Raw genomic sequence first — 20,631 nt, 5'->3', positions numbered from 1 at the left:
TGCCCCTTCCCCTGCCCTCCTACCTGTGCCCAGCGGCCCCGACGGGAGCTCCGCACCGCCCCTTCCCGTGCCGGGCTGCGGGGGCCCGGGCGGGAGTCCCGGGGCCGCTTCCCGGTTTCGCTGGAAAGAAGGGCGGAGGAGGCAGACTCAAGTGTCACCAGGCTACCCGAGGGTGCTGGGCGCTTCACCCGATCTGGGTGAAACCCAGCGGTGCCCCCTCCTCATGCCGCGAGCAGAGGGAGCGAAGATCAACTTTTTTTTTTTAGCGGACGAGGCTGATCCGTGTCACCAACTTCCGCGAGGAATTAAAAAAAAAAAAAAAGGTTAGGAGGGGATGTCTTTGGCCATCTTTAGTCGAAACACCTCTTCCTCCGCTTTTCTGCTGAATGCCCATTGCAGGATCTTTTTGCCAGGAAGTGTGATGGAAGCGGGATGGCAGTTTAGGAGCGCGCGTATTAAGCGAAATGTAGCAACATTAGTCTCTGCTACAGTTTCCTCCCCGTCTCGCTGGCCCTTTTGAGAATGAGGGTGCAAAAAGATGAACTGTATCCTGAAAGTCTGGTATTCTGCGGACCTCAGAATTAAAAGGAAGAGAAAAAAAAGGAGAAGAAAAGAAAGACAAACACTCAAAATCATTACAAAAATATGGTCTGCAGGAGAAAAGACAAGGGAATGTGTGATGCTACAAGACTTTGATTAAAATTGACTTGGTTTGAGTCATATTTCTTCTATGATAACATCCCCTTTGAGGGAAGAGTAATGCAAGCTTTCAAGACCTGAAACATTTTGTAGCCCCATCACTGCAAAGAGATTGTATGTATTCACCTCCAAATAAACCCTCATGCCCATAGATGAGCCTGCTTCTTAGCCAAATGTTGATATATTGGAACTGTAGTTCCGTTCAGGATTTCTAACAGACTTATTTCCTATTTAAGCACTGTTCCTGAGTAAATGAATGCTTGTTTATTTCATAAGTGGTTTATCTGATATGTACAGTGCAATGATTCACTATACTTTTAAATAAAGTTATTTTGATAGCAGCAGGAGAAAAATCATCTCCTCAAGATTGTTTTTATTTTCATATCACTCTTTTCATGTTCAGAAACTGACTGGTGTCAGTTTTTTTACCCAGGACACCTGGGAATGTAGACATTCCCAATGGTAACAGGAGGTGTCACTTCAGAGGTAAAAAGACCAGGTCGCAATAAAATAGGAGGGATTCCACAAAGTTGGCCCTTTTTTGTGTACTTTACTGCTGAGGTGAAGCAAGGAAACCCTGGAGAGACTGAAAGTACATAAAAGTAATCAGATCATTAGCTAATGTAAATCAGCGTAACTTCAGGAAAGCCAGCTAAGAATCTAATGCAGTATAGCTACATTAAAAAAGTGTATAGGATATTTCATGGTAGTTTGGGGTTTATGATTCAGTGCTTGATTTTAAAACTTAATGGAAAGCATATATCTTAAAGAAGATAATAATTTTACATGAGAGTCTGAAAGAAATTTAGCAGCCAACAAATAAAATAGTAAAGTAAATGTCACCAGCTTTTTACTTTGATAGCCTAAGACTATCTTGATAGTGACAATTTGGAAACTCTTTTTTTAAATTCAGTCTTTTAAAACAACATTTTCCATGGGCTGTTCTGACATGTATTTACCTTCACATAATTTTGAAGTGCTCTCAAGTTTCTGAAGTTTCATCTGTGTTGTGGAAACTACTGTGTTCAATTAGTCCTTTCAACTAATGTCACAGCTAGCTGTGAGATATGTGAATGCATATGAAAGGAAAATAAAGTTTACACATTTTAGCCCCTAGTCTAATAGAGATTCAATGGAGAATTCAGCCTCATAATAGAGAAGAAATTTATGAAAATAACCACAGCTCAAATTTTCATTGTGAAAATACTATGATGAAAATGAAAGTTTGCACTGATATTGAAAAACATTTTTGTATGAAGCTCTGACTACATGGCCAATCAACTAGAGAAGACCAGTTACTCACAGGTTTTTAACATCTGCCTTTCCATCCAACATACACTACACAGAAGTGCTAACTAAAAACCTAAATTGTGAATCTACTTCCTTCATAAATAGCAACACATCCAACTCATGTAACCACAGCCTAAGCCTGTTTGTTTATAGCTGGTAACAGTCCTTTTCAATTTGCCTCTGTTATTGCTGTATAATATAACTGTATACCAGTTATATTAATTTTTTGCAGAGGTTAAGTTGTACTCCATGGCATTTTCAGTATTTTCTGTCCCTTATGTGAAAAAGCAGTTTACAGACTGATAACATATCTGTTAGAACCTGATATGTTTCTCAGAAGTTTTAAAATATGTCATACGTTTTAAAACGTCCCTCCACATCATGGGATCACAGAATAATTCAGAGTAGAGAGGACCTCTGGAGGTTGTCAGGTCCAGTCCCTGCTCAGGGCATGTACAACTGAGATCCAAACACCTCCAAGGATGGAGATCCCACAGCTTCTCTGGACACAATTTCCAGCATTTGACCACGAATTTATTTTTTTTCCCCTGACATGTAGTTTAAACTTCCCATGTTCTGATTTGTGCCAGTTGCTTTTTTGTCCCATCTCTGTGATCCTTTAAGAAGAGTCTCAGTCCATCTATTCACACTATCTTTCCATTAGATTCTTGTACACAAAGACTTCTTGTCCTCTCCTTGTATGTCCTGTACTCTTGGTGGTCTTTCCCTGGACTCATTCTAGTAAGTCAGTGCCTCACTTGGGAAGCCCAAAACTTCAGCTGTCAAAAATGCTGAACACAGGGAAATAATTACTTTCCTCAGGTAGACTCTCACTTGAAAGGTGCGGAGAGGAGTTGGCTGCCATTGTCATAAGAAACATTGTTGACTCCTGTTCACCTTAGTGAACAAAAAAATCCATCTTTCATATAAAATTAAGCATGTAGCTTTCACCTTGAAGTGGGAAAAGGGAACACATGAACTCGTATTTCTAATATAACAGCTATAGGTTTGCAATCCTTCAAAGATTCAGAAACATACAATTGTACATGTACAACTTTTCAAAAGAATACACTATCAATTTTACTTATTAGCTTCCAAACATATCTTTGTAGAATGCTGTAAGAATTTAATGCTGCATGCACTACCAATAATAGCTTGCTATAAAACTTCATTCTAGTTGTCATTATTTGGGGCTTCACAGCCATGTGGCAGGAGCAATAACTGGGCTGGCTTGTCAGGACTGTGATTTAGGTGAAGAAGCTAACAAGGGTGATGGTTCAGTGAGCTGTAGGAACATCAAATCTCAGCAGTACAGGAAATCTCAAGGCCAAACTATTGCATCTGTTTACACAAAAGATTGGTGTATATTAAACTATATGTGGGAAGGGCAATACATTCTATGTGCTGTCTGCAATTATCCTACTTCATATTAGCAGGAGCTGGTTTTCATACATTGGAAGTCACCAGGAGCTTCACCAATGACATTAGTGTTAGTTAAGTCAATGTTTATTCTTATTCCTTTGTTATTTCTTTATTGCCAGCAATGCAGTGTATAGTTTTCAGATATGAAGTATCCATAGATAAAATTTTATAACTGGGGACATAAAAATCTATGATTGTTGTTGTATGTTGAGGAGGCGCACCTGTTCCTTCAAAATACGTTATTATAAGAGAGTCAGCTCTGTAGTCTCAGTGCAGATCCTGAGCTGTTGTTTACAAGTAATGCTGCGTGGGGTTCAGAAGCTTACATGCCCCTTGAAAATTTCAGTGTTTAATTCTCATGGTCGTCAGAACCGGCCAGTGCCTGCTCATCCACTAGATGGCATAATGGTTCTGCTGTGTTAATTTGCTCTATTACCAGCTAATTGTTCTCCGGAGTCACTTGAGGTACCAAAGCCAGGTAAGCACAGGGCAGAACTTAAAAGTGTACAAAATGTCTTAATGAAACTTCTAATTCAGCAATAAAATTACCTTTGTTCGGTGTAGTTTAAGCTTTAATCATCTGAACTGGTTCTTATACGAGCTTTCTGTGGGGAAAGATTTTTTGCTCAGGGCAGATTGTGCTTCTGTTATTCCACTAAAGCAGACAGCCTAGTGCCAATTTTCTTTTAAAACATGCCCTTGAAAATTTAAATTCTTTGTAAGTCGCGTATCACAAAATCACAGAATGGTTGAGGCTGGTAGGTACCTCTGGTAGTCACTGAATCCAACCCACCTGCTCAAGCAGAGTCACCTAGACCAGCTGGCCAGAACTGTATCCTAGTGGCTTTTGAATATCTCTAATGAAGTACATTCCACAACCTCCCTAGGCAACCTGTGCCAGTGCTGGGTCACCCTCACCTTAAAAAAAAAGTATTTCCTGATGTTCAGAGGGCACCTCCCGTGTTTCAGTTTGTGCTCACCGCCTTCAGTTCTGTCACTGGGCATCACTGAGAACAGCCTCATTCCCTCTTCTTTGCACCTTCCCTTCACATGTGAGCCTTCTCTTCTCCAGGCTGAAGAGTCCTATGTCTCTCAGCTTTTCTTCATAGGAGAGATCCTCCTTAGTCCCTTAACCAACTCCATAGCCCTTTGTTGGAGTCTTTCCAGTATGTTCATGTCACTCTTCTACTGAGGTGCCTAGAACTGGACGCGGGACTGCAGGTATGGCCTCAGTGGTGCTGATGTTGTAATAATGTTGTGAAAGTTGCAGTCACATCCTCATCTCTCCATTCTGTAAAAGTTCTTTATCACTCTCAGAATTTTCCCCTTTTATTCCTGTCAAGGCCCTACTGTTCACTGCTGGTGAATCATAGTAAGAATTGCTAGGTTTTGCTTGATATTGTTTTCCTCTTTTTCTCTTGGTTGACCATGAGACTTGATACAAAACGAGTGTTACTATGGGAGTCAGTTTATGAGTTTGGTTTTCACCATCATAACTACATACCTGGCTAACAGAAGTCAATGAGGTATCAGGAAGCTTCAGAGTAATTCAGTTCATTGCTGACCCTGTGCACTTCCTTTATGTACATTCTCTTCTTAAACCTTTCCAGATTCAAAATTCATCCTAGACTTTTTGTTTCCAAGATAATCAGTTACCACACTTTCTTCCTTGTTAAGTGCCCAAGATTCAAACTATATTAAACATTTATATTGTAATAATCTTGGAAGTGAATTTTCTGTCTTGCTCAGAAGCTGTTGTGAAAAATCGTCATAGCGTAAAACAATAGGCTTTCCTACGTTTACACCTGCCTTAGTATTAATATTCTTTGTGCGGGAAGAAACGGTGCTGTGGGAATAAACCAAGTCTCTGACATTGACATGAATTCATTTTGTGGGGTTTCCACAGAGATAGTGAGATTTACCTAGGGTCTTTAGGAATGAGACCCAACACCGCACACAATCTAAGCAATAATAAAATGCAATATTAGATGTTTTATAGTTGTGGTGAAATGAGCAATGAGTGCATGAGCACTTGAAAATGTAACGCATCAGTGAGAAACTGTTTAGTTTGCCATAGATCTTTTAATTTAATGTTGAAAAAAATCTATACATATATTGCATACAAATTTTTCTAAATCCAGGTAGCCATCCATAAGTCTGAAGATCAACATTCAACAAAAATTTGCAGCAAAAGGGAAGGACTTTGGTAACAGTAAGGAGTCTGGATCTAATTTTTGCTTTTTTAATCCATTCCATAACAAGCCTGAAACTCAAAACCAAGCCTTCTCCAACAAAAAGAATATTTCTGGTTTTGAGAAGCCAAGAAGATTAAAGTTTACAAGGATAACTGTACTAGAACACGTTTTGTTCATACTCCCCTGAACTAGGAGAAGACTTGTTTCTGACCTTTGCATCTCCGGATATTTCCTATCAGAAGAAAGTATAACCAGGCATAAGGCCAAATCAGGAGGAAAAAGACTGCATACTGCAGTCTCTTTTTTCAGTAGCCTAAAGGAATGCTATCAGTGTAACAAAATCACTCTAAAGTTTAAAATATTATTTCTGTCTGGAGAAAATAACAACAGTAATAATATGATTTGTTGTATATGAAGTATTTAAAATATCCCCATTGTGTGACATTTATTTTAATATATATAATATATTAAAAGTGCATATAAATATACATCAGTGTATTTATTTCCCTTAGCACTGCATTTTTTTTAATGCTTTATTCACAGCGATCTTAAAGGAGGCTTTACTGAGATACCTATTCAGGAAAAATAACTTTTCATGTCATGAGTATTACTATTGAATCAAAAATGTATAAGAGGTGAAAAAATTAACAGAAGCACATTTTACTTTCTAGTTGCATAATATACAATATTGTTTCTAGTCAAATAATACAGAAGGCATTTACATTTGATCAACTCGATTAGAAAGGTAAAGCAAATCTGAAGGGAGTTTAGCTATTCAGAATTGTATCAGTTATATGGACAACTCTATATAGAAAGACTATAGTTACATTTTGTCTCCTGTGATATGCAAAATTCTGCTCACAGCCTAGAATGATTTATTTACAGAACTCTCATTCCTATAAAAAGTTCCCTCTGTTCCCCAGACCTCTTCCATCCTTGGTGATGTAACATGATTTTCATAGACTGTTCACCCAACATTAGCTGAGTGTGAGGACTTGAGTCTCGGTGGCATATGGTACCTCACCTGTTTCCAGAACTTATTGTTGAATGACTGTGGGTGCACAGTGTGTTTCTCTTTCCATTTGACAGTACCTTGCTGCTTAATAATAAACTTAAGAGATTCCTGAAGCTTCTCGTAAGTCCCAATTGTCTCCATCTCCAGCAGGATCACCTTTGTATCATTTTGAATGAGAGTGTTATACAAAGCAATATGCTGATCATAAGCGTGTTCTTTACAATTAATCAGCTGACTGGTTAAAAGGATGATCAGCCGTCTGCTCTTCTGCATCTGCTTCTCAATAGCACTGGCTGTATCTAAAAATGTACAAGAAAATGATGAGACCCTGAAATGTATTTTCTAATTCTTTTGTGTTCATATCATATCACATATCACATATCACATATCACATATCACATATCACATATCACATATCATATATCATATGTCGTATGTCATATGTCATATGTCATATGTCATATGTCATTTATCATATCATGACATGGTATTATGTCATAGAATCATATCATAGAATGGTTAGAGTTGGAAGGGACCTTAAAGAAAGATCATCTATTTCCAAACCCCTGCCACAGGCAGGGACACCTCCTACAAGACCAGGTTGTTCCAAGCCCCATCCAGCCTGGCTTTGAACACTGCCAGGGAGGGGGCTTCCTCAACTTCTCTGGGCAACCTGTTCCAGTGTCTCACCACCTTCATAGTAAAGAACTTCTTCCTAATGTCTAATCTAAATCTACCCTGCCCCAGTTTAAAACCATTGCCCCTCATCATATCACTACATGCCCTTGCAAAAAGTCTCTCTTTAGCTTTCCTGTAGGCCCCCATCAGGTATTAGAAGGCCACTGTAAGGTCTCGCTGGAGCTCTCTCTTCACCAGGCTGAACAGAACCAACTTTCCCAGAGTTTCCTCATAAGAGAGATGTTCCAGCCCTCTGATCATCTTTATGGCCCTCCTCTGGACCTGCTCCAATAGATCCATGTCCTTCTTGTGTTGGGTGCTCAGGAGCTGAATACTGTACTTGAGGTGGGGTCTCATCAGAGCAGAGCAGAGGGGCAGGATCACCTCCCTTGACCTACTGGCCACACTTCTCTTGATGTAGCCCAGGATACTGTTGGCTTTTTGGGCTGACAGTGCACATTGCGGTCTTCTGCTGACCACCTCATCAACCAGCACTCCCAAGTTCTTCTCTGCAGGGCTGCTCTCAATCCACTCATTGCCCAGCCTGTATTTGTGCTTGGGGTTGCCTGGACCCAAGTGCAGTACCTTGCACTTGGCCTTGTTGAACTTGCCTGCCTCTCCAGCATGTCAAGGTCCCTCTGGATGGCATCCCTCCCCTCCAGTGTGTTGATTGCACCACACAGCTTGGTGTCATTGGCAAACTTGCTGAAGGTGCTCTCAATCCCACTGTCCATGATGCTGACAAAGATGTTAAATAACACTGGTCCCAGTGCTTAGGCACTTCATTTTCCTCCCTTTTTTGACCAAAAAACCTTCTATATCACTTCAGTCTGGTACACTTTATTCATTAGAAAAAAAGCTTGAAATAAACCAAAACAAACCAACATCCTTCCCTTCACCGCCCCCCAAACCCCAAAGGAACACATCAAAACACAAAGCTTTCCATTCACATGTCTTTTTTGGTTGAAACACTAATACTTTCACTGCTCTTAAGAAGTATTAGGAATTTCTAATCTGACAACCTAGGGTCAAGTTCAGTAGATACAGATTGTACCAGATTTGTGCCATAACTTGGTGTCTCTCCAGGCGACTGTTATGATGTAGAAAATGTCATTAATCAGTAAGACTAGGAAACAAAAAGAATTCTAGTTCAGGGAAGCATAATGAGACCCCATAACTGTGCAATTCTGTTTAGCACTGGAATCATTCTGTTTGACTTTCCTTTTTACTGGAAGAACAAGTTTCAAGCTTTGCTCGGGAACTGAGAATCATAAGCATGTCTTGAAATAATAATTGCATTTTATATCCTCACTATTTTTTTTTTCTGGAAGTACATGGAGTTTTACAGTGAAAAAATTATTCATTAAACACTATGATACATGCTCAGAAAGGATCACACTAACTCAAACTGGTATTTCCTGTATTATTGTTCTTAGCATATTTTAAACATCAGGCTTTGGATTTTGAAATCTGGTAATTAAAGGTTAGAAGATAAACAAGAGTGGGGAGCATGTGGGTGAAGTCCGACCATCTGGAAGCAGACAACTTTTATGTGTTCCCTGCAGCAGGCAAATTCAGAAGTTTTCCACTCAAGTGAAGGAATTTTGGAGCATGAAAGTGGACAAGGAAGAGAAAAGCAGAAGTCTGGGAAAGTAAGCAAGAGGGAAAAAGGAACATCAATGGTCCAGACATTTTTAGAGTTTTGATTAAATCAGATCAAGTAAGTCAAATAAAAGTTGCTCCCTATCCAATGCTAGCTTGGTGAGTCTTCTGTCTGTCACTCTCAGGTTACAGGCATCTGTTCATGCCTTCATAAAGTGAAAATGTTTTTGTTTTCATCCAATTTAGAGCCTTTGTTAGTCCCACCTCAGTTAGCCTTCACCTCAGTTGCATGCCATGATCAATTTTTTTCAGGACTGCCATCCATAAACTGCAGTTTGAGAATAGCATCCCACAACAAAATATTGTGCTGTCCCTAATCACCTGAAGATGTGGCATATGTTTGTGCCATTAACAGTTTTGTGAGCTACTGTTAGTTCCTTGTTCTAGATCTGGGAATGGTTTGGCCCAGAAACTCTTGTGGTGTGGTTTTTTTAACATTCCTGACACATTGGCTTTTCCCAAGGCCAGGCAGCACTTTTGCTACTCTTCAGAAGAAGAGGATGTCAAATATCTCAGCCCAGCTCTGGGCAGATGAATGGCAGCTGGCCCAGTACGGATGATTTCAGAAATGTGTAACAGAGAATATGTCAGCTGTAGCTTCATGTCTGCTTACTGATAGGGAGTGGATCTGGTCCACAGAATAACCAGAGCACAAGGTAAAGAGACAAGTCAGCTCTGGAGGAAAGCAAATAGCACCTAGATGACAGCAATCACAAGAGATAGTGTAGAGGCATCCATATGGAAATTAGCACAGATTAATTACCATAATTCCATTCCAGAAGACGAGGAAGTGGGGATAAATAATATAAACTTTCTGCTGAACTAGTGCTGTAAATTGTGTGAAGTTGTGCAAAAGTAAAAGAAAAGTAGGTCAGAAACTGATCTTCCTGTGTCCCTAACATCCTTGTAATATGTTGAAAACCTTGACTGATAACAGCAAGGTTAATTCCTCAACTTAGTTGTGGTTTTCTCTTCTTCTGTGCCTTGCAAACCTGCTCACACACATTTTGGTTGCGGCTTTGTGCAGAGTTACACTACCCAAAGATCAGGTGTATGTTTAAAAGAGTCACACTTGGGGTCATATTTCCTGCATGACCCAAGAAAATGGTAAACAATCTGTGCCTCTGTCCTGTAGCTTGCTTTTCCTAACACATCGGCAAGCACAGAATGCCGCTGCGTCACACTGCGTCACACAGATACTGAGATGAGCAGCAAGCTCAGGGATGCAAAGGGCACTCCTAAACCTCTAAAAGGGGCTAGAATCACCATTTGCTCAAGCTTGACATGTAATTTGGAGCATTATCTGTTCTGCAACTTACCTTCTCCTGGATATATATCTCTCCCATAAATACACAGCTTGTATCCACATTTACTTTCTAGAATATCTGGCATGATTTGGTAAACAAAATATTCCACAAAATTAGCTTCACTTGTGTGATTTTTGGGATAGATAACATATGCATCATAAATCTTCCCATCTGTAAGGTAAAACAAAAGGAAAGTATATTCTGTTAACATGAATTAGAGCTCTCTATTGCAAAAACTAGAAGAAAAATAAAAATATCTGTCTTTGAAATAGATCTAAGCAGAAATTCCTCTTCATCTCAATAAGGTATATCGTTGGGTACATTTGCAAGTGGGAAATTGTGCAAATTTGGTGTTTTTCATGCTCACTTATTATGCACTGTGTGTTTGCAACTTTGAAGAACTTTACCTCTGTATCGTGAGAGCTATACGCTAAAGCATATAGAGCAAGAATTCAATTGATAAATGCGTATTAGGATGAAATAGAGGTGGAGCTCAGCATTTGTTACTTCAGTGATAAAAATGGCTGTCAACAGGCTTTGTCTTTCAGGATAAGACACTCCACTTAAATTCTTGCATCTTGACAAAATTACTCTTCGTTCCCACAACATATGATACTTATCGGTGGAAAGCTTTGTTACTCAGTCTTACAGTCAGGACCAAGTATAAAGTCGAATACTTCTTTTGCTCTTCCTCATTTGTTTTCTAATCTCAAATGTTTAATTTCTTTCGTTCCAGTGGAGATGATCACATCCCTTCTTTTGTTACTACCTGATGTTCTTGCCCAGATAGCCTTTACAATAAACAAGAAATAGCTATTTCCAGAGTCTGATTTATTTAATCATAAAGTTTCAGATTTTAAAAATGTAAATTCAGGTATCCACATGAAAGCTGTGTTTAAACTGCTGCTACAATCAGTGGAGAGGTGTCCATTGCACTTGGTGTGATTCAGATTACTCTCATGTAAATGCTAGAGCCCCAAGTGAGTTGCCTGAAAATAGGTATCTAGTGCCATTTGAGACTTCCTACAGCACCCTGCCTGATCTCCAGACACTGCTCCAGAAGTCTGCAATGCACAGCAGATCTGTGTTATGTGTCTGGTTTTTTGTCCATCCCAAACGACTCTGGATATCTATGTGTAGATCACTGATGCAAGGTCCCAGTGTCTCATTAGCTCAGTGGATTTAGCTGATTAGCATTTGGATTTGGTCACCTAAAAACATGTTCTGTATAACCTCATTAGGTACTGCCCAACCTTCATCTGCCATTGCAGAGGGGCTCAGGCTCTCTTAAGTGCTAAAGGATCTCCAATAGCACTAATTGTTTGTGGTTGGACAACTGAGCCCAGGCCCAGCTGTCTAGATGAGAGATGTCTATGATGAGAACTTGCACATGTGGACCTTCATTGCATGCAACTAAATTTAGATGTCTTAATCCTGAGCTGAAGTCCACCCCTAAAATTGGATGGGATGTATTCTCCCAAAAAGAGTCTTCTGCAATATTGGTACCTATCTCTCTGACTTATAAAAAATGTATTGCTCTAAAACTTACCACATCAGCCAGCAGGCTGTTTCCTTTGCTTTAGTTAATGCAAATTAACTAAAAATTAGTTAACTAGTAAATTGGATTTCCACTGTCATTTAATGTTTCCTGGCAAATGTTTTTGTTAAAAAAATACAAAACCAGGACTGAATCCCTCTCGTGTAACACATGATTACAGAACACAGGAAACAAGGGAATGTAAAGCAGTACCAGAGCTATGTAGGTCCCCTCTCATCAAAATGATTTCAGAAAGCACAAGAAAGTGAAGGATCAGACTCAGGTGTCACATGACCTAGGAAGCAACTATCAAATAAATGCATTTCCACCCAATTTGCCTTTTTCCTTTCTTAAAACTTTCTTGTTCAATTCTTACCGTCTTTGACTGAGTAGGGCTGAAATATCTCCCGATACAATAAGATGATATCAACTCGAAAGGACTGATAAAGTATAACAGAGACTGCTATCGCAACTAGCAGAACTAGAGATCCTGCAATCAAGAGGATATTAGGTAGACACACTGCAAAGAAGAGAAACATATTGTTAGCCAAGGAGAAGTTAACCCACTGGCTGAAGCCTCGGCCTCTCATATCATTACTTTTGTTGCAGGAGCTCTCAACAGAGATAATAAAGCTTTCTTCTCCCCTAGCTTGCAGAAACATAATAAACAGTACACAACAAGTAATTCCTTCTGTTGAATCCAGACCTACATACACTACATACCACAGACGATTTTTAAGTATTTTGTAACATTGTAAAACTGTTAGGAACACAACCAGCAACAACTTTCGAGCATTTTGTGAGGCATCTAAGGCTACGCGTGACAGCTCTGAGTGTCCACTAAAGGACAAGAGGAAGCTTCTGATGTAGTTGCACAAACAGGGTACAAAGAAACACATGCACATAATAAATCTGGAGGACAAGAACAAAGTACACAAAACAGGCAGGAAAACAGTACATGTCCTTGTCATAAAGATAAAATAAACTATACTGGAGGCAGATGGTGTTCTTCCTCGCCTTTTCCTTTGAAGACCAAGGACCATAAGATAGCAATGACAAGTAAGGAAAATTGGGAAAGAAAGGAGCCACTCACTTTAGTTAAAGCTTCTCTTATGGAAGAGCGCTTGAATCTGACCACCTCCACCTCAGAGATGAAGACTTATCAAGAACGGATTCAGGCTAGATATAAGGAAGACATTTTTTACAATGAGGGTGTTGAAACATTAAAACAGGTTGCCCAGAGGGGTGGTGGAGGCTCCATTCCTGAAGACATTCAAGGCCATTTTGGACTGGGCTTTGGGTAACTTGATCTAGTTAAAGATGTCTCTGCTCACTGCAGGGGGATTGGGCTAGATGACCTCTAAAGGTTTCTTCTAAACCAAATAGTTGTGTGGTTCTATAAGGAGAACAGCTAGCCTATGCACACAAGTAGTCTAGGACAAGATTGTGATTATTGCCTTTATAGAGGAGAGTTCTCCTCTTTGTTCTGTGACTCACAGAGCAGCAGCCATTGTAGATATGTGCATCATCTAGATGGCATCTAGTTCTGCTGCAGCAAGAGAAAACATGAGGTAAAAAAAAAAAAGGTCATTTTTTACTCTCCTCAGTCTAGAAGGATGGAAGCTTAATACACAGACTATTACAGCCACAAAGCTGAAGAAGATACTTTTGTGTCAATATGTCCTGGACATATTGAAATCACCCAGGATTCAGTAAAGAAAACACCATGAATTCCAGACAGCTAAGTCTTAAAATAAAATAGTTTTAAGTGGCAGTTACACAAAGTGGATTCATTATTCCCTTGGAGGCAAGATTAATGGCAATTGTCTCATAGTAGAAATCTACTCCTAATCAAATGAGAGATACCTAAATCTACACCACTTGGTTTTAACATGTTGACTCAGAGCAGTTCTATGTGCATTTTCTCTCTGACAACTAAACCCATTAAGAGCCGTCCATTCTCAGTCCACCTTCTTTACCTAATTATTTCTGCCCAGCATGACAACTCATCCCCTGTAGTTGGGGACTTTTCTGTGATTTAGACCACTGAAATTATTTGGATTAAATAACGTACCTCCAGAGGAGTTGGACTGAGTAATGAGCTTTTATCCCCCAAAAAATGCTGAGGAAAGAAATATCCCTTTGAATGTTGACCACATATGAATTTAAATTCAAGCATTCTGGCAATATAGACATGAAGGTCAATGCTGGCATCCCCACTGCAAAGACCTTTCACAACATCTCAAGCCATGGAAGGTGATTATACATACTGGTAGCAACTCTACCCATCCAAACCTTCTGCATTCAGAACAAGGCTCAGACCGTTCGAGGCTTTTTCTCATTCTATCTCCAGAAACACATTCAAGACAAATGGCTGAGCAGCTGGACATCCACAGGCACTTGAGGAGGTGCATCTTACAGTGGGCTGAAGAGCCCAATCTTCCATGAGATTGGAAACCACAGCAGATTGTGTGCAGTCAGTCAGTATGCTACCAGGTGAAGGAATTTTCATCACTAAGGAGTAATTGCAGAGCTTTCACTTGGATTGGCACTAAGTGAATGAAGCAAGGTAAAATATTCAGTAGTGAAGAGTATCTTTTATGGAAATTGACAGCTTCCCTGGTTTCTCCAGACATTGAAGAAGGTGGTTTATTGAGTAGTACCTAGAGAGGCAAGCTAAAAATATTAGTGCCTGAGAAATTCCACTGGAAAGATACATAAAGAGGTTACGAATAAATTTTCTCTTTCCTCTGGTTGAAAGTGAGGTCAATTGAACCTGATTTTTACACTATTTGTTTTTCTTTCTTTGACATTTAAAGGGAAAAAGAAACATTGGACATGTGATGAAGCATGCCTAACCAGAACTAGGAGATTTGGGAAAGCCACCTTCCAATAAAACTGTAGGCAAGAAAGCAACAAGTTTCTTTCATAGTGAAATCTGGCCATTTTGTAGTTTTAACAGTGTCATGTGATGTCTTTGTGGGTCCCTTCAAAGTCTATGATTTGATTCATTTTACTAGTCAATACACACACAGACACATAGAGACAAAATCAGGAACCCCCTTCCACTGCCTGGTGAGGGTGGCCCAAACATCAGAGATTGCTACAATTTCTTGTTGCTTCATTTGTGTGCTTGCCATGACGTTTAACACACTGCGCATCTATAAAACATCTAGAGAAGAAACAGATTCCAACAACAACTTCTGCAATTGTGAAGCTAAACCCCTCACTGTTTACATTTGAGTTTACACTGATTAGACCAAGTCTGGAAGAGAAATAACATATTTCCTGTGCTTGCAAAGCATCAGACAAGAACCCCACAGGGGTCTTCCTGGAAGAGCAGGTTCAGTTCCCAGTAAGGTTGACTCGGTCTCTCATTTCTCTGGAATAAATCATCTGTCTTCAACACAATGCAGGCAAGGGCCAGAAGCCACTTTTGGAGGCCCTGAATGATTAGACAGATCTGGTCGTTCCGTTTGACTTTCCTGGATCATTTAGCAGCAGAGAGTTCATGAGTACACTGTCTTCTAATACTATTTATTTATATTCAAGAGCAATGGGAACACAGAACTATTACCTCATGAGAAACAGTGTCAGAGAGGCCAGAGAAAATAAGTCAGAAAGCAACAAACAAACTTTGGAAGAATAGCAGTTTTTTGTAACCTCTCTGGCTTTTAAGGTGAACACACTTCCAGACAGTAAAAATAAAGATCAGGGTTTGGAAATCCTGTCCCATCCATTTACCAAAGATGAGACAAAAGGTTAGGTTCCACACTAAATATCTTTGAAGAAGAACAGAGCTGATGTTCTGGGCTAAGCTTTATCACTGCTCTAAATGACTAGAATTTCTGGCATTACACAGAAAAGAGAGTTCACACCAGAAAGACTTGTGGTCCTCTGGGTATTTTAGACTTCCTTGTGTGTGAGAACTGCATAAGGCTCGGGAAGGAATAAAAGGAGGCTTGTGGATCAGACACATGAAAAGACGCCTCCAGTTGTTTAACCAGCGCTGCGTCAATTGGCAGCTTATATATTAACAGAAAGAGAAGATACTCAAACAGCCTGTGTATTCCTTAGCAGACAATCAAAGATGATAATGAAGGGACTCTCCTGTCCTGACCCAGTTCTACTGGTAGGAGTTAAGACTTTCAGCGTTTCTTCAATTACAGTTGGCATTGCTTCTCTCTCAGGAGCTAACAGCTTCCCTCCCTCTGCCAGTAGAGCTACTTTTGTGGTCATTGAGCCACTGCACTTACCAGTGACCTGAACTGGTGTGAACAGTGTAACTAATTAGTTTTCTCATTCCCGAGAGATGCATCTTCCAGCCTGAGAGATACACCAAGCAGCTGTGGAGGGCAAATGAGAGTAGCCTGGCAGGCAGAGTTGCTGCCTCTTGCCAGATGTCCAGCAAGACTAGCTACATCTTTGTCATGAAAGGTGGAAGAAAAAGAAATTAAAAGTCGCTGCAAGTTCCTTAGTCTCACAGTGAATGGAGGTCCATCACACAACAAGTTATGAAGATAATCTCAGAGCACATGAGAGAATGTGTCTTGTGGCAGAGAGGGAATGTAAAATCTAAGATGCTCATCATCTCTGAAATCAAAAAGGGAGATATAGGACTGAAAGATCTGGAGGAAATGAGGCAGCTTGTGTTCTCTGTAAAGACGTATTAGTCATGAAAAATGTGCTAATAAATGTTGGTGAAGGAGTCAGAAGACACCAAAAAATTTCAGGCAAAAAGGGGAGAGAAAGGGTAGGAAATAGTGTGGAAGGATGAGTTCCATATCAACTGGGCGTGATCAAAGTCTATACAGGGGGTGAACGACAGAAAAAAAACAGATGAAGGTCTTTCTCCACAGGAGGAGAAGTCACCTCTGAATGTCACCACAGCAGCAGCTGAAAGATGTAGGGACATCAGCGCCTCATAATGGAGGCAAGAGCATAGCTGCAGAGACTGTCAAAATTCATAGCCAAATTCTCATTAAATTCTTCTGTTAAAATAAAGAAAGAATTCTTCTGATTTTTCTGTGTCTATAAGACATAGTGCACATAGTCTGTACACCACCAAATCACAGCAGAAGGAGCTGACTGCATTGCATTACTCCTGATAACTGTGGTACTTAAGTCATGTAGCTCATGATCAGCTTCTCTTTGCAGCATTTTTTTTGCTGTTTAAAAAGATAAGCAAAAAGATATTTGGGACTAACACTTGAGACAGACACTTTTTTTCACAATACAACTCTTTCCTTCACATAAACACATGAATACATATACATGTGCACAGTATATATCCTAAAGTGGAAAATATCTTTTTTTCCCTGTGAAATGTCAAGCAGCTTTGTCACTGACATTTGTTCTTGGCAGATGTTCTTTTGTTTTCCACAGGGACAAAACCAAACAGTTCTCACCACTCTTGACTGTGAAAGAAACTCCTCCTTTTCTCATCTTATGTGGATTACAATTGTTATCAAAGTAAATTCTTAGGGTTAATTATAATACTATTGCTAATAGTGAACTAGGACTTTAAGTATTTGATTATGACTCAAAAAATCCGATTTAATTCCTGGTTCCCAGGGAAAATTTCCATATGGGGAGCCAAAGCATTAATTCAGCAAGTTTTTGAAGACAGAGACTGTCGCTGTAAAACTCAACAAGTAATTACACAGAGGATCTCTAATGCAATTACTTACAGCATTTTGTTTCCTCCCTTAATCTACCACCTGTGCTGCTAAACACTACTTACCCAGCTCATTAAATGCGCCTCAAACTGACTAATTTGAGTAGTAAGTGGCACAACACCTATTCATCTCTTACTTCCCATCACATATCTGTGCTACAAATAATAAGTGTGCAACCCATACCAAACATCCTGGGAAAAAAAAAAAATCAGAAAACAGAGCAGGAACTTGTGGAAAAAGAACATTAACAGGCAGTAGGTGGCAGACACAAGTTGTGCTATGGGAAACACTAAAGAACGATCACGTATTTAAAAAAAAACACCACTCAACTGTTTTTCCCCATTAAAAATAAACAAAAAAACATACAAAACACAAAAAGGAAAGAGAGTACACATTTACATTTTTATTACACATTTACAAGATGAGAGGCAGAAGCAAACCCTACAGAATTTTTATTACACTCAGAAGCAAGGTGTCATTGTTTAAGCCTGAATATTGCTCAGCTGTGTGAGGAATGAGTGAAGAAAACTGAAGCAGAGCACAACCATTTCTGGATGTAGCATTGCTTACACCAGCAGTGCTGAGGAGCAGAAGCAGGCATCTTGACAATAACAGCAACAAGGAGAAGGGGACACATATCCACACAAAAGAGGCAGCAGCAAATGAGGGCCACAGCCAAGTGCTTTCATGAACATTTACTGAAGACCTATGGATAAAAAACAAAATATGATTTGTCTACAACAGAAATCAGATTCAATAAATCACGTGATGAGTACAGAATATAAGATGTACTCTTTTCTTCATCTAGTTTGTCACTTTCCTCTGGGGAGAATAGGTGCTGTCCTGCTGGATGATACCCCATCCTCTGTTATAATTCACATGCATCCTTTCTAGTCTAGGCCGTAGAAAAGTAATATGCCTATGCTTTGAAGCTATGATCTTGTAGGAAGTTATAAACAGTCAAGCATACTGCAGGACATGGAGATGTGCACACCCTGTGATCACAATACCCTTAGTTTTGCTCTTTCATAGAATCATAGAATCATTTAGGTTGGAAAAGACCTGTAGAAAGCTAATCTCTGTTAAAGGCCTTGGGATTTCTTCTCAAGGTCCTTGGTGGTTCGGCATATCTGAAGGGATAGGAAAGGAAACAATTGACCACAGCTTCCCATTGTGCCTTCACAGACACCATAGCATTTTCTGCCATAAGAATCTAACTCAGGAACTAAAGACCATCCCAGTCTCCACCATTTTCTGCCCTGAATTTTCCTTTTCTGTCAGAAATTACTAGAACTGTGACTTTAAAAACAAAACTGAGGGAAAGCCTTTGAAATATTACTCATACTTCTGCGTGGCACACAGTGAACGCAGTGGCACTCAGAAGAAGAGAGGGTAACGCTAAACGTTGCAGAAGTTAGTCAAGCCACTTAGCACTCAGTTAAAACATAAGGCACTACAGTAGTATGTGAAGGAAAGGCAAGCAAACTGGCAGCTGAAACTTCTGTTTTTAAACTTTGTCTAATGTTGCCATAGTTCCACACTAGGAACAACAGTTTAATTCTCAAAAGAAGATGAATCTCTGCTCCTCACAATGTATTGTAACACCAGTGACCAAAGTAGAGGTCAGTTCCTTGCCTGGCTCCCATCTGCAGAGGCTACTCCATGCCCTCAGCATTTTGTAGAGCAGACTGTACTACACCAACGTTCTTCAAATCCGAGTGCACTGCTTGCCTTCGAGGAAAGGGGAATTTGTCACCGAGCAGAAATATTCTAGAAACAGGACATTCTTATCACAGGGCTGATACAGCTATGCTCCACATATTTAATCTCTTGCTCATACTGTTTGAGTAATGCTTCCTCCCCGCCCCCTATAGAGTTTACTCCAGGCACTTTCATGACCTTGTGAAGCCAAGAGAATTTTGCCACTGGCTTCAATATGCACAGAGGAAGCAGGCTTAATTTTCTTCTTACTAGTAGAAACTTTCTTATTACCAGAAACAAAGAATAAAATAAAATCTCCAACATATTTCAAACTGGAGCAAAGCGTAAGAAAACAAAATGAAAAGTCCTACCCTCGCATTGTGCTTTGAGTTGTAACGTCACTGTGGCTTTTGTGTGGCCCATTTGATTCATTGCTACACATGTGAAATTTGCCTTCAGATCCTCCTTTTTTATTTCAGCAATATGCAAAGTGGTCTCTCTGTAATATGCTTGATCATGTCCTTGAAAACTAATAGAGAAAAAGCTAGTACCATTGGCTTTAACAGATAGGCACAGTTTGCATAGAAGGAAGATTATTCTTTGTTACATGTACTTACAAACGAGTTTTTTCCTGAAATCTTGAAAAATTTAAGCGTTTCACTGAGTTGTTATTCACATCCCATGTGACAACATCTATTGGTTGTTTCTTAATCCCCAGGCGGGCCCGACATTTCAGAGACAATTCAGCACCTAATCGAGACACAGAGAAACGTGAACATTACTTGGTGAAAAGCAAGTATAATATTATCTTCCTTATTATGTATTTTTCTACAAATCTTCCTATCACCTGTGAATCTTCTCTTAACAATTTTGACCTATTTTTCTGAACTACTGCTGAAAAAATGGTACATAGAAAAGACCTAAGAAATAGTAAAATGAGGTTTCTAGCAAATGATCTAATACAATAGCAAGGATTACAATAATTCCTATTTATATTTGTTAGGATGAAGGCAAAGTAGACACTACTTGCCATGCTTAACCCCTGTAATCAATTACTGAGCACCATGGAAAGTAAATGCTGATTTGCACACAAATGTCATGGAAATAACATAATTAATTTTCAGTATATGTTAGTTTGCATAAGTCTTGTGTGCAGAGTCTTTCTAAATCTTGGATTTTTTTCAAGCTCAATGAAATGAGTTCAAGCAAAAGTAAACCAGAAAATTACTTATTGTTTGTCATTATGAAATATTTAATTCAAACTAAGAGTCACTGTTGTACTGGAAGAAGGTGTAATGGAAACACTTTAAATTATTTCCATGTAAATCTGCATCCAAGCAGGTCTTACATAAGATTAACACATCTTATGACTTACTGGTATTAGAAAACATGGAGAAATCCCTTTATTTTTGAAAATAGATCACAGAATCACAGAATCACAGAATGT

General features: G+C 39.5%; 1 protein-coding gene across 1 annotated transcript; it reads right to left on the bottom strand.

The window, feature by feature from the left end:
- Positions 1-1,681: 1,681 nt before the first annotated feature.
- Positions 1,682-19,934, bottom strand: LOC104268835 (interleukin-1 receptor-like 1; the record flags this gene model as incomplete). The annotated part of the gene is made up of 6 exons (XM_009874604.1): positions 1,682-1,701; positions 6,699-6,920; positions 10,281-10,439; positions 12,182-12,325; positions 19,562-19,713; positions 19,802-19,934. Coding segments are annotated over 6 exons (830 nt in total), but the record flags the coding sequence as incomplete, so codon positions are not given.
- Between the last annotated feature and the right edge of the window lie 697 nt (positions 19,935-20,631).

Source organism: Apaloderma vittatum, unplaced genomic scaffold (genome assembly GCF_000703405.1).
Source record: "Apaloderma vittatum isolate BGI_N311 unplaced genomic scaffold, ASM70340v1 scaffold13810, whole genome shotgun sequence".
Lineage (NCBI taxonomy): Eukaryota > Metazoa > Chordata > Aves > Trogoniformes > Trogonidae > Apaloderma > Apaloderma vittatum.
The sequence above is the reverse complement of the archived record's forward strand: the minus strand, read 5'-3'. Positions and strand labels throughout refer to the sequence as shown.